We start from the raw sequence: 12122 nt of genomic DNA, 5'->3' as shown, positions 1-12122 counted from the left end.
AATTTGGCACCTACTGTGCATTTGTGTTATAAAATTACTATTTTATAACTAAAACCACGATGAACATAGCAAAGTAATGAAATTAAAATAAAGGCATGGCTAGTAAATTGCACATAGTCATTCAATAAATGGGGATTGCTGGGAATTCAATATGAATTTAAAATTTAAAGTTCACTTTGAATTGCTATAGTTTGGATTTCGAACAGTTCACACTTACGTGAATAACTCTAATAGTGTTTAATAAACCTCTCCTTCATTCTACCATGTTCAATACAAGGAGTACTTTTCTTTTTCATGATAATCACATTCTTTAAAAACTACCCAAAGCAGAAAGAAACCTAATAACCTGATAAAATCATACAGTTTGATTTCATTCATATCATTTCTAAGCTTACTTTCTATTCTCGTTTTTGCTGTCTCAATTCCCTTTTACAGTCCTAATTTTAAGATTGACATCATATGTGTGCAGTAATGGGATTAAGAATGGACCAAAACACTAGTGTAGAGCATTTTAATGAGATGAAATGTACATTTTAATAATACTTAAACAACATATTGTGTACCTATTGTGTATTATTATAAACCTAAAGTAATGTCAGTGCTTAGATTCTTTTGATTTTATAAAGATGCCAAATCGCAAATGTAAATACTATTAGTATCCATGTGAAAAGCTCTTAAAGACTAATTAGATTTTCATTTTGAATACATTTTGAATTTACACAAAAATGCAAAATTAAACCAGTAGACATACAAAATACACATTTTAAATCTTTAAAGATTACTTATAATAATTAACAAACCTAATGTGCTAAGTCCACCAACTGTGTCAAAGTATCCCAGAGTAGGTGGGTTCTGTTTGTTCCCTGATTTTCTCATATCTTAAAAAAAAACACTTTTGTTTGTTGGGTGACCTTATGTTTACATATATCATGGATTTCCTCTAAATGCTTTGTTCTAAGTGTCATAAATCTTGGTTAGATTTCTAAATTCTTTATTTTCCTAGTATAGAACAAGGTGTGTGTGTGTGTGTGTGTATATTCTGTACTTCTTAGCCTGACTTCCGTTAAATGTGCAGGTAATTTACTAATTACCTGATACTTTTATTTTTAATAATTTTATCCCCCAAACCAACTATGACCGTGTACAGATGCCTTGTGTATCTTCTTCCCACTTCTCTGGAAGAAGGTGGTAATTGGAATATGTTTTAAACAATTGCTAATTTTTTTTTAATTTGCCTGCAGTTGACACAAAAGTGTGTTTTGAGTATTTCTTACTTAGGTTATCATTTGTTCTTTGTAGAGCTCTGAACGACAAATGGTAATGTTAGACCAGTTCTGATACCTACTAAACTCTTTCTATTTCTAGGTGATGGTCCTTTTCCAATTAACTCCCCAGCAACTCCACCTGTAACTCAACTTCCTTCGTTGAGGTCGGATCACCATCATTACCCAACTATAGATGAACCTCTTCCACCAAGTAAGAACCCATTTGTGTCATTTGCAATAGAATATGAGATTGAAGTATTTTCTTGATTTTCCATTTCATACAGTACCTAAAGCTGTCCATATGAATGCTGGCTTCATCAACTATTTCAGTACTGAACTGCTCGCAAGAAAACAGTTTACATGGAACACTGCAGAATACTGGAATCATTTTTAATATAAGGAGTACTGATTAGTGAAATAGTTATTCCAGTTCAAGTAGACACAATACTTACAAGAAAAAGTTAGCACAGCAATAACGATCCATCAAATGCCTGTTAGCATCTTCAAGGTCTTGAAACTCACTAAAAACACTTTTTCTAACAATTAAGAAGTACCCATCGCAGGTACTTCACATAGGTGTAATTAATTGTAATTGTAGTTAAACTGCTTATTTGTCCTTTAATTGGTATAAGTAATTAACACAAAATTGTTAGTCAACACAATACCTAAAATGTTTATTTAGAGGTGCCCTAAAGAAACACACGCGCTGCATTGCATTGTTCATGTGGCATATAATAAGTTAATATTACATCTGTCTTTTATTTGCCTTCCCAATGCACTTGACTGTGTGATTAGCCCCTTAATGTCTCCTTGGGGGTATTATGCCATCCTCCACAGAGTGGGCTTTAATGACGTTTAACGCTCTAACATTTTGTGTGAGCAGGGATAAATCCTTGCTCAAACCTGGGAGACCCTCTGTCAGCTTTGGCTATATTTAGTACAGATGAGCTGGATGTATCGAGCAAAGTGAGCACTGCATACAGTCCTTTAAATTCACTTAAATTTCGCATGGATATGCGATCTTGTTCGGTAATTGTCAGGATGCCAGAGCTCAGAAGGAGACCCCTGAAAAGACACTGACAGGTTCTCGCTGCATGCCCCCCTGCTGATTGTGATTGGTGCTGGGCTTTGACAACTGCCCGGCACTGATCACAGTATTACAGCATGCAGGTTGAAATGTTTTCTTGTGAGGGTTAAATCCCTGCTCACACAAGGGAGATACAGGTATCAATCAATACTGGGGTGTGCCCTCTATCACACCTATATTTAGTGGCCCCAGACTGACGGGTGAACTGTATGCAGGGCTCAAACTGAGCTTCATGCAGCCCTTTAAATTTTAAATTCTGAGCCTGCATATCCCCCCTATTATCGGCACAGACAGCATGAGAAGGAGATTTCCGTGTCTACTGAAAACAGCTAGTAGATGGTGAACAGACTGCTCTCTACTGATTACAGTCTACGGTTAGGGTTTGCGTTAGCTTTAGTGTTTGGTTAGTATTAGTGTAGGATAAGGGTTAAGGCTGGGTTAGGGTTATTGCTCTTTTAGGGTTAGGGATAGTGTAGGGGTAAGGTCAGGGAAGGTTTACGGTTTGTGTTAGTGTAAACGTAAGGTTATGGTACTTTTGCTGTAGGGTTGTGGTTTTGGTATAGGGTTAACATTAACTACCAAAGATTAATTTAGATCCTAGACATGAGGCTTTTAACAATCAGGACCGATATGTTCATCTATTATGAGTTCCTTTTCTTAAGTTGCACTTAATGTGTACAAATTATTACTTATAGGTTATTAAAAGGAAGTCCTTTCTATCCTTTAAAAAAAAAAAAAAACAATATAATATGGTAGTACAAACACATAGTATATATATTTTTTTTGTCCCGATGCACAGGCATGAGATACACATAAATCAACACAATGCCCATAGCAGTATGCACAACAACTCAGTAGTACAGTGCAAATAATAGCATGGGGAGTGAGGGCTTTTTTCAAATTAAAAAGTGAAAAGAGCTTAAAACTCAAAATAGCACAAATAGCTATATGGACCCCAGGGAGGCCTCACAGAAACTGTAGGTGTCGTGGCAGAAGGATTATATACAAGGAGCAGAAACAAAAAGCATCAAGTGACGGCTGAAAAAATATGTATTGGAGTTATGAGAACAATCAACCGATTCCCAAGTTAGGAATGGGTATTACAATAGTGCAATTCCTACTATATGAAGCTCCAGGAGTGGTCCAGGGAAAAGCATTGTACCAGCCCCAGGCTGGAAAAGAAATCCGCACCATACGCTCACACACCCAGCAAAGTAGGGTGCCTAAGTCCTTCCCCCAGGGGGATCGTGTAGGGACCAGGAGCTTATGTTGCTGCATCTCTGTCGTCTTCTAATGACCCTCCATGGTAGTGGGTGGTGTATTAGGGACAAACTTCATATGGCTCTTCATTCAGGCAGGCATAGGGAAATGTCTCCTTCATACTGACATTTGTCTTCATCCATAAGTCATGTATCAGATGGTGTCTGGGTCGATTGGTGAGATAGCTTAGCCCAAAAACTCTCATAGATGTAATCAAACTTGGTCAGAATACCTCCTGACAGCAGGTCAGATTCCAGGCTGCCTCCGGGGTTGCTAATATCCATACGTGAATATGTAAATTATGTTGCCTGTGAAGCTACATATAGTTAAAAATTAAAAGTGCAGCAGAACTATATATTTTTTTACAGTTCAAATAATCAATCAATAGCCATAACATTTGACAGCATCAGGGGGCAGGTTGATGTCAATGTTATATTTGTATTATCTTCAATATATTTTATACAGATTGGGAAGCTCGTATAGATAGCCATGGAAGGGTGTTTTATGTGGACCATGTGAACCGGACAACAACATGGCAACGTCCTACTACAGCAGCAACACCTGATGGCATAAGCAGATCTGGGTCTATCCAGCAGATGGAGCAGTTAAACCGCAGGTAGGTTTACTCTTTTTATACGTTATATACTTCTACATGCTTTGCATCCTTTATTCTTTTGAAATCCACAGTAACGAGTTCCCTGCGAGCAATCAAAGGCAACAGCGCATGTTTGCGAAGTCTGGCAATGCTGCCCTCAAACCTTACCAAAAGTTGAGGATTTTGAGATGTGTTCTGGACCTGAATGGAACTCAGCTCTGCTCAGGGGTATCTCTAGAAAACATGTGCTCTTAGCTAAGTCCCTAAGACACAACTATTCCTTGTCACTGTTTTTGAAATAATGTTGCAGATATATGTCAGACCATGTACTCATTACAAAATGCTTGTTAATTAAAGGTATCAAAATATCCAAAGGACAATTGCAACAGAAAGGCCAGAAGAAGACGCTGCTGCTGCTGCTCACAGTGACAGAATTCCTGGTGTTGGCGACTCGGAGACAGACCTTTCCCAGCCAAACTCTGGTATAAAACTTTTATTCTACAATGCATTAGAATTTTTTTTTTCTCATTTGTTTTTCTTCCATTACAGTTAAGTTCTATTGTATAGATTATGTTTATGTATTTTTATAACTTATATGTTATTCTTTTCTGCTTATGTTTAGTTATCTTTTTGTTTGTTTTGCATGTGTTTTTATTTCATTAGTATTGTGGTATCTGTTTTGTTTTTTGTTTTATTTGGAATGTATGGGCTATTTCCTATGCTCGTCGCTATTAGTTACTCATGCTGAGGTGGATACCTAGACACCCACATTCAGGGCCAGTGCAAGGATTTCTGCCGCCATAGGCAAAGATCCATTTTGCCCTCATGAAAGCAAATACAATGTTACAGAGGTTTATTCACTAAACTCTGAATTGCAGTGAGTTGAAAACCAAATTGCAAAGTTTAAGCAAAAACAGCTGAACTCTGACTGTAGCCAAACTGGAGAATTCTTCTAGATCAGATTCTTTTAGATCAGCTATTTTGGCCTAAATTTTGTCATGTGGTTTCCAGTTAGGTCTGCCTTATACACACATACTGCTTAATGCATACATCCATAAACACACACTGCCTAATACCTACATCCATACACACATACCGCCTAATACATGCATCCATACACACATACTGCCTAATACCTACATCCATACACACATACTGCCTAATACCTACATCCATACACACATACTGCCTAATACCTACATCCATACACACATACTGCCTAATACCTACATCCATACACACATACTGCCTAATACCTACATCCATACACACATACTGCCTAATACCTACATCCATAAACACACACTGCCTAATACCTACATCCATACACACATACTGCCTAATACCTACATCCATACACACATGCTGCCTAATACCTACATCTATACACACATACTGCCTAATACCTACATCCATACACACATACTGCCTAATACCTACATCCATACACACATGCTGCCTAATACCTACATCCATACACACATGCTGCCTAATACCTACATCCATACACACATAATGCCTAATACCTACATCCATACACACATACCGCCTAATACATGCATCCATACACACATACTGCCTAATACCTACATCCATACACACATACTGCCTAATACCTACATCCATACACACATACTGCCTAATACCTACATCCATAAACACACACTGCCTAATACCTACATCCATACACACATACTGCCTAATACCTACATCCATACACACATGCTGCCTAATACATACATCCATACACACATGCTGCCTAATACCTAAATCCATACACATATACTGTCTAATACCTACATCCATACACACATGCTGCCTAATACCCACATCCATACACACATGCTGCCTAATACCCACATCCATACACACATACTGTCTAATACCTACATCCATAAACACACACTGCCTAATAACTACATCCATACACACATACTGCCTAATACCTACATCAATACACACATGCTGCCTAATACCTACATCTATACACACATACTGCCTAATACCTACATCCATACACACACGCTGCCTAATACCTACATCCATACACACATACTGCCTAATACCTACATCCATACACACATACTGCCTAATACCTACATCCATACACACATACTGCCTAATACCTACATCCATAAACACACACTGCCTAATACCTACATCCATACACACATACTGCCTAATACCTACATCCATACACACATGCTGCCTAATACATACATCCATACACACATGCTGCCTAATACCTAAATCCATACACATATACTGTCTAATACCTACATCCATACACACATGCTGCCTAATACCCACATCCATACACACATGCTGCCTAATACCCACATCCATACACACATACTGTCTAATACCTACATCCATAAACACACACTGCCTAATAACTACATCCATACACACATACTGCCTAATACCTACATCAATACACACATGCTGCCTAATACCTACATCTATACACACATACTGCCTAATACCTACATCCATACACACACGCTGCCTAATACCTACATCCATACACACATACTGCATAATACCTACATCCATACACACATGCTGCCTTATACCTACATCCATACACACATACTGCCTAATACCTACATCCATAAACACACATACTGCCTAATACCTACATACATAAAAACACACTGCCTAATACCTATATCCATACACACATGCTGCCTAATACCTAAATCCATACACATATACTGTCTAATACCTACATCCATACACACATGCTGCCTAATACCTACATCCATACACACATACTACTGTATAATACCTAAATCCATACACACATACTGTCTAATACATGCATCCATACACACATACTGCCTAATACCTACATCCATACACACATACTGCATAATATCTACATCCATAAACACATGCTGCCTAATACCTACATCCATACACACAACATGCTGCCTAATACCTACATCCATACACACATACTGCCTAATACCTACATCCATAAACACATACTGTCTAATACCTACATCCATACACATATACTGTTTAATACATGCATCCATACACACATATTGCCTAATACATCCATACACACATACTGCCTAATACCTACATCCATACACACATACTGCCTAATACCTACATCCATAAACACATGCTGCCTAATACCTACATCCATACACACATGCTGCCTTATACCTACATCCATACACACATGCTGCCTAATACCTACATCCATACACACATGCTGCCTAATACCTACATCCATAAACACACACTGCCTAATACCTACATCCATACACAAATGCTGCCTAATACCTATATCCATACACACATACTGTCTAATACCTGCATCCATAAGCACATGCTGCCTAATACCTACATCCATACACACATACTGTCTAATACCTACATCCATACACACATACTTTCTAATACATGCATCCATACACACATATTGCCTAATGCATACATCCATTCACACATACTGCCTAATACATGCATCCATACACACATACTGACTGATACCTACATCCACACACAGACACTCCCTTACAGTCAAACACTCACATAATTATTTTTTTAGGTCTACCCAGCCTCCCTACCAGTGTGGGGCAGTTTCTCACTCCTCCAGCACGCTGTTTAGTATGCCGTGGCCGGAATGATGTCAAATTCCAGCTCCTAGCATCACAGAGGGCGCGCGAAGGAGGAGTGGGAAGCAGCAAGAACAGGCTCCCTCGCCCCCCATACTGTCGCCACCTGCCTCCTCTCCTCTGGCATTCATCAGCAGAGCAGGCACCTGCTATCAAGGTAAGCTGGTGCCTGCCCTGCCATACTGAAGGACAGCGTTGAAGGCACCCTGAGGTGGCCAGATGGTGCCTTCAGCGCGTGAGGATTGGCCTGGTTCTGGGGAGGGGGGCTCAAGAGCCACTCACCCAGCATGCAGCTTAAGACAGGGGAAACATCCCTGTGGGCGCCCCTGCAGGCCGGCGCCCTAGGCGAATGCCGGATTCGCCTAACAGTTGCCCCGGCCCTGCCGACATTATGCCAACATTGTAAAAGGTACTAACTGGGACAAAAATCACTTGATAGGAAGCCATTAAAACTGGTTTTGTTTGCCAGTTACTAAATGATGCAACAATTTTTCTATGAGTAAAAAGAAAAAGCTATTTTTTGTTTGCATTAATGCTAAACCTAGTGACAGAGGTGCAAGGTTTTACTATCAGTAGAATGCAGTGCATTGCTCATATAAGATGTAATGAAAGTAGAATTAGTAAGTTAATACATACTTGGGTCTGTGAAATCCCAGCAAGTAATTAGAGAAAGCCAGTTGAGTCCCTCACACTGACAGAGCTGATTATCTCTCTCTACACCCAATAACTAATTTGAAAAAGTGAGGTTCATTGAACAGTGAGTTGTTTATTACCATATTTTTAGCTTGCTTATGTTCTCACTAATTTTAAAAGTTAATGCAAACTTCTCTCAACCGGAAGAATTTGTATATCTAGGGATTAGAATAAATAAACATATAAATAGACTAATGGGAACAAAGTTCTTACTAATTATTTCTTAAGAAATAATATAAGCTAGCCATCATATACTTCCAGACTGTAAAATAAGAGATAAGATTAATGAGACATCACTACTGTACCAAGAAAATGTATGAGTGACTCATGAATAAATGTGGATTGAGAAATGTATTCCCTATAAATTGAGGTGTTAACTCCCTCCCATTATTCATTTTATTGGCTGAGATACAATCTCTCACAGGATTGAATTAAAGAAAGTTAAGAACTCGGTGATAATTAAAAAAAAAAAAAAAAAAAAGGTTAAATTAGGATTAAGTCTAAAGAGAGACAGGAGGAGGGAATACACTATTGATGATGACTCTTTACCAAAGCCTTAAACAATGATGTATCTGAAAAATATTTTGGCTGGTATTGTCTGAAATGGAAAAAAAAAGAAAAAAAAAGTTAATGCAAAGTGTCCACGTTTGTGTATTCCTGTTGCCAAGTAGTAAGGGTGAATGTGGTACCATTCAAATAAAAACATAGAGAACTGTTTCCCCAATGATCTGTTATAAATACATTCCCCTGTAATAATGCGACTGAACAGAAACAAATCTTAAATGTTGCTAGCAAACACACACTATTTTATTTTAATTTTTTTATATGGAGTTTTAATTATGATAAGTCATAAATATAAGCTACTGCAACAGTTGCTTTAATGCATGTGCATCCACAATAACAATAATTTCAGTTATTTATATAGTGCCAACATATTCCACAGCGCTGTACAATAAGAAACAAAACAAACATTTCATTCTAAAAGAACATGTGTGACATACGGGAGCAGAAGCACAAACAATCAATTTACAATCTAAAGGAATAGATCAGGGCATTAAATAGTACTAGTAATGGAGCTTAGATCAGGATATCAGAAACAATACAGATGGCAGAATCAGACAATTAATCCTGGAGATATTCCGGGATAAACGTGGACAATCCATTTTTTTAAATGAAATAACATCGTACATTTGCTGTAATTCCACCTGGCGTTCAGTAAGTTACAGGCGCTCATTTTATAAGATGACTGATGGGTTCATTTCAATGCTTGTCTTGAAATGAGCATTGTTAATGTTCATACTAAAAGCCAGTAGATGTTTTGGGGTAAAAATAATGTCAGGTTTCCTTGGTTTACCCCATGCATTTGGCTCTCCCTGGCAGAACTCATGTTTGCCTTCACTAATACCAAAAACCACTGCATTTACAGTTTTGCAAAATGACCACAGGTCAATGAAAAGGAACATATTTGAATATATTGCTATAACAAATCTGCCAAATCTGACACTATAAAGGCTTGGTCAGCACAAACATACGTCACTTGTGATCATCTGGGAAAGTTGGTCACATTAGCTGAAGGTGTGAAGTTGACTTAACAAATTTATCCACAAGGGTGGTCATTTTTACTGTCTACCATGGAAACCAGATGTTACTTAATGTTTAATGTTTCCTTTTCATTTTCATGGGTGATACTAAAGAAAATATTGTCAGCCCCTTATTATCAATTATTAAATGTTTGAAAAGTTTTGACACATGAAATCGGTAACCACTAAAGTCAGAGGCAGAAATGACTTATTTGACTGTTAATAATTCTGACAAGAATTGAAGGAGAACATTACATCTACACATATGTGTCCCACACCTCAGAAATAAAAGAATTTTCAAAACATTTAATATGGTTCACGGGAATCCCTGTTTCTTTTAGTTGACCAATTGTAGCTGCATCAATTTACTCAAACAAAAAATGCAAAAGCAAAATTCATAGTCTTCTAAGTAGCTAAGAATAAATGGAGTTGGTAAAGTTGAAAGTAACACAGTGATGCTGTAAACAGAGAAAAGTATAGGAAAGTAAGATTGGGCAGCAAATCACCACATGATGATGTGCCTTAAAGATATACTATAGTCACCAGAACACCAACCTAACTTAGTTGTTCTTGTGAGTAAAGTCAGGCATCTTTTCAGAGAAAAGGCAGTGCTTACATTACTGCACAGGAACACCTCCAGTGGCTGTCACTCAGACTCCACTGAGGTGCTTCCTGGGTTAATGATGCAAAATGTACAACACTGATATTCAGCGTCTCCACGCTCTGCATGAAGACACTGAACTTTCTCCATAGAGAAAGGTTGATTTTATACATCTCTATGAGGAGAAGCTGATTGGCGCAGCCGTTTTGCCATGCATGCCTATGGGAAAGCATTGGATTGGTTGAGATCATCAATTCGGATGATCTAGGCCAGGCATAGGCAACCTTCGTCACTCCAGATGTTTTGGACTACTTTGCCAGCATTATGGGTGTAAGAGCATTATGGGAGATGTAGTCCAAAACATCTGGAGTGCCGAAGGTTGCCTATCCCTGATCTAGGCCAAGGAGGCAGATCGGGGGTGAAACCAACTTCAGCTCTGAAAAAAGTTTTTACTTATTTAAGGGGGGCAGGAGGACCTAACATGGTTTCAATGGTGTTCCTTTAAGTTTCCCATTCCAGTCCCCAAAATATTGACAATTCCTTTCAAGAAAAAAAACATGGTACTATCTAAATATTGTTACTGTTTATAATTGTCTTAATTATTGTGATTTTTGCAGTCCTTTCTGTCATTGTTTTAAATGTTCTCATTGTTATTTTTTTTTACATTAAATGCACACTATAATTTTGCTTTCTTACTTTTATTTTTTTTACAGAGCCAAGAAGAGAGGGGTCTCTAACAACTATAAATTCCCAAAAAATCACCTTATTGCTGCAATCTCCATCTGTGAAGTTTATAACAAACCCTGAGTTTTTCACTGTGCTGCATGCTAATTATGTAAGTGACAAGTTATATGTGTGAATTTAGAAATACACACTACTTCAAAGGAGATATACATGTGGTTTAATGTGCTGACAGTCTATTGAAATATGAAACAAGTAGACTCATTCTGTGGAGCAGCTGTAGTCTAAATCAAAGCTACAACCTTTTTATTGTACAAGTAACACATGGGAAATATGTCTGATTTAAGGATGGAAAATTATCATTTGTCACCCTGGTCTAATTATATTTATAGACCTCTTGGGAGGTATGAACTAACCAACCGTACGTAGTTGGAAAAAAAACATACCAAGAAACTGTGTGTGAAAAAAGTCTCAATCATTGTTCCTTTGATTCTTCTAATTTGCACCTTGACCTTAGCCACCAGAAATAATTAAAAAAAATGAATATGATAGTTTTGGTGGGAAATCTAGTGAATTTAACTGCATATGGAAAATACCACTTAAATGAAATAGTATGCAAAACGAATGCATTAAGGTTTATTTTTAGAATGAGTTCACCCATGTGCTAAACAAAGTCTACTTTGTGACTTATATTAGCGCAATTATTATATTGAATGCAAAAAAAT

General features: G+C 37.7%; 1 protein-coding gene across 1 annotated transcript in view; it reads left to right on the top strand.

Annotated features, from left to right (window-relative positions):
* Positions 1-12122, top strand: part of HECW1 (HECT, C2 and WW domain containing E3 ubiquitin protein ligase 1) — a 319149-nt gene that overhangs the window by 255654 nt on the left and 51373 nt on the right. Inside the window, exons 10-13 of the mRNA XM_063452127.1 lie at positions 1366-1476; positions 4078-4228; positions 4565-4689; positions 11430-11551. Coding sequence (XP_063308197.1) covers positions 1366-1476; positions 4078-4228; positions 4565-4689; positions 11430-11551 — 509 coding nt within the window. The remainder of the gene's footprint in view (positions 1-1365; positions 1477-4077; positions 4229-4564; positions 4690-11429; positions 11552-12122) is intronic.

This window comes from Pelobates fuscus, chromosome 4 (genome assembly GCF_036172605.1).
Source record: "Pelobates fuscus isolate aPelFus1 chromosome 4, aPelFus1.pri, whole genome shotgun sequence".
NCBI lineage: Eukaryota > Metazoa > Chordata > Amphibia > Anura > Pelobatidae > Pelobates > Pelobates fuscus.
The sequence above is the reverse complement of the archived record's forward strand: the minus strand, read 5'-3'. Positions and strand labels throughout refer to the sequence as shown.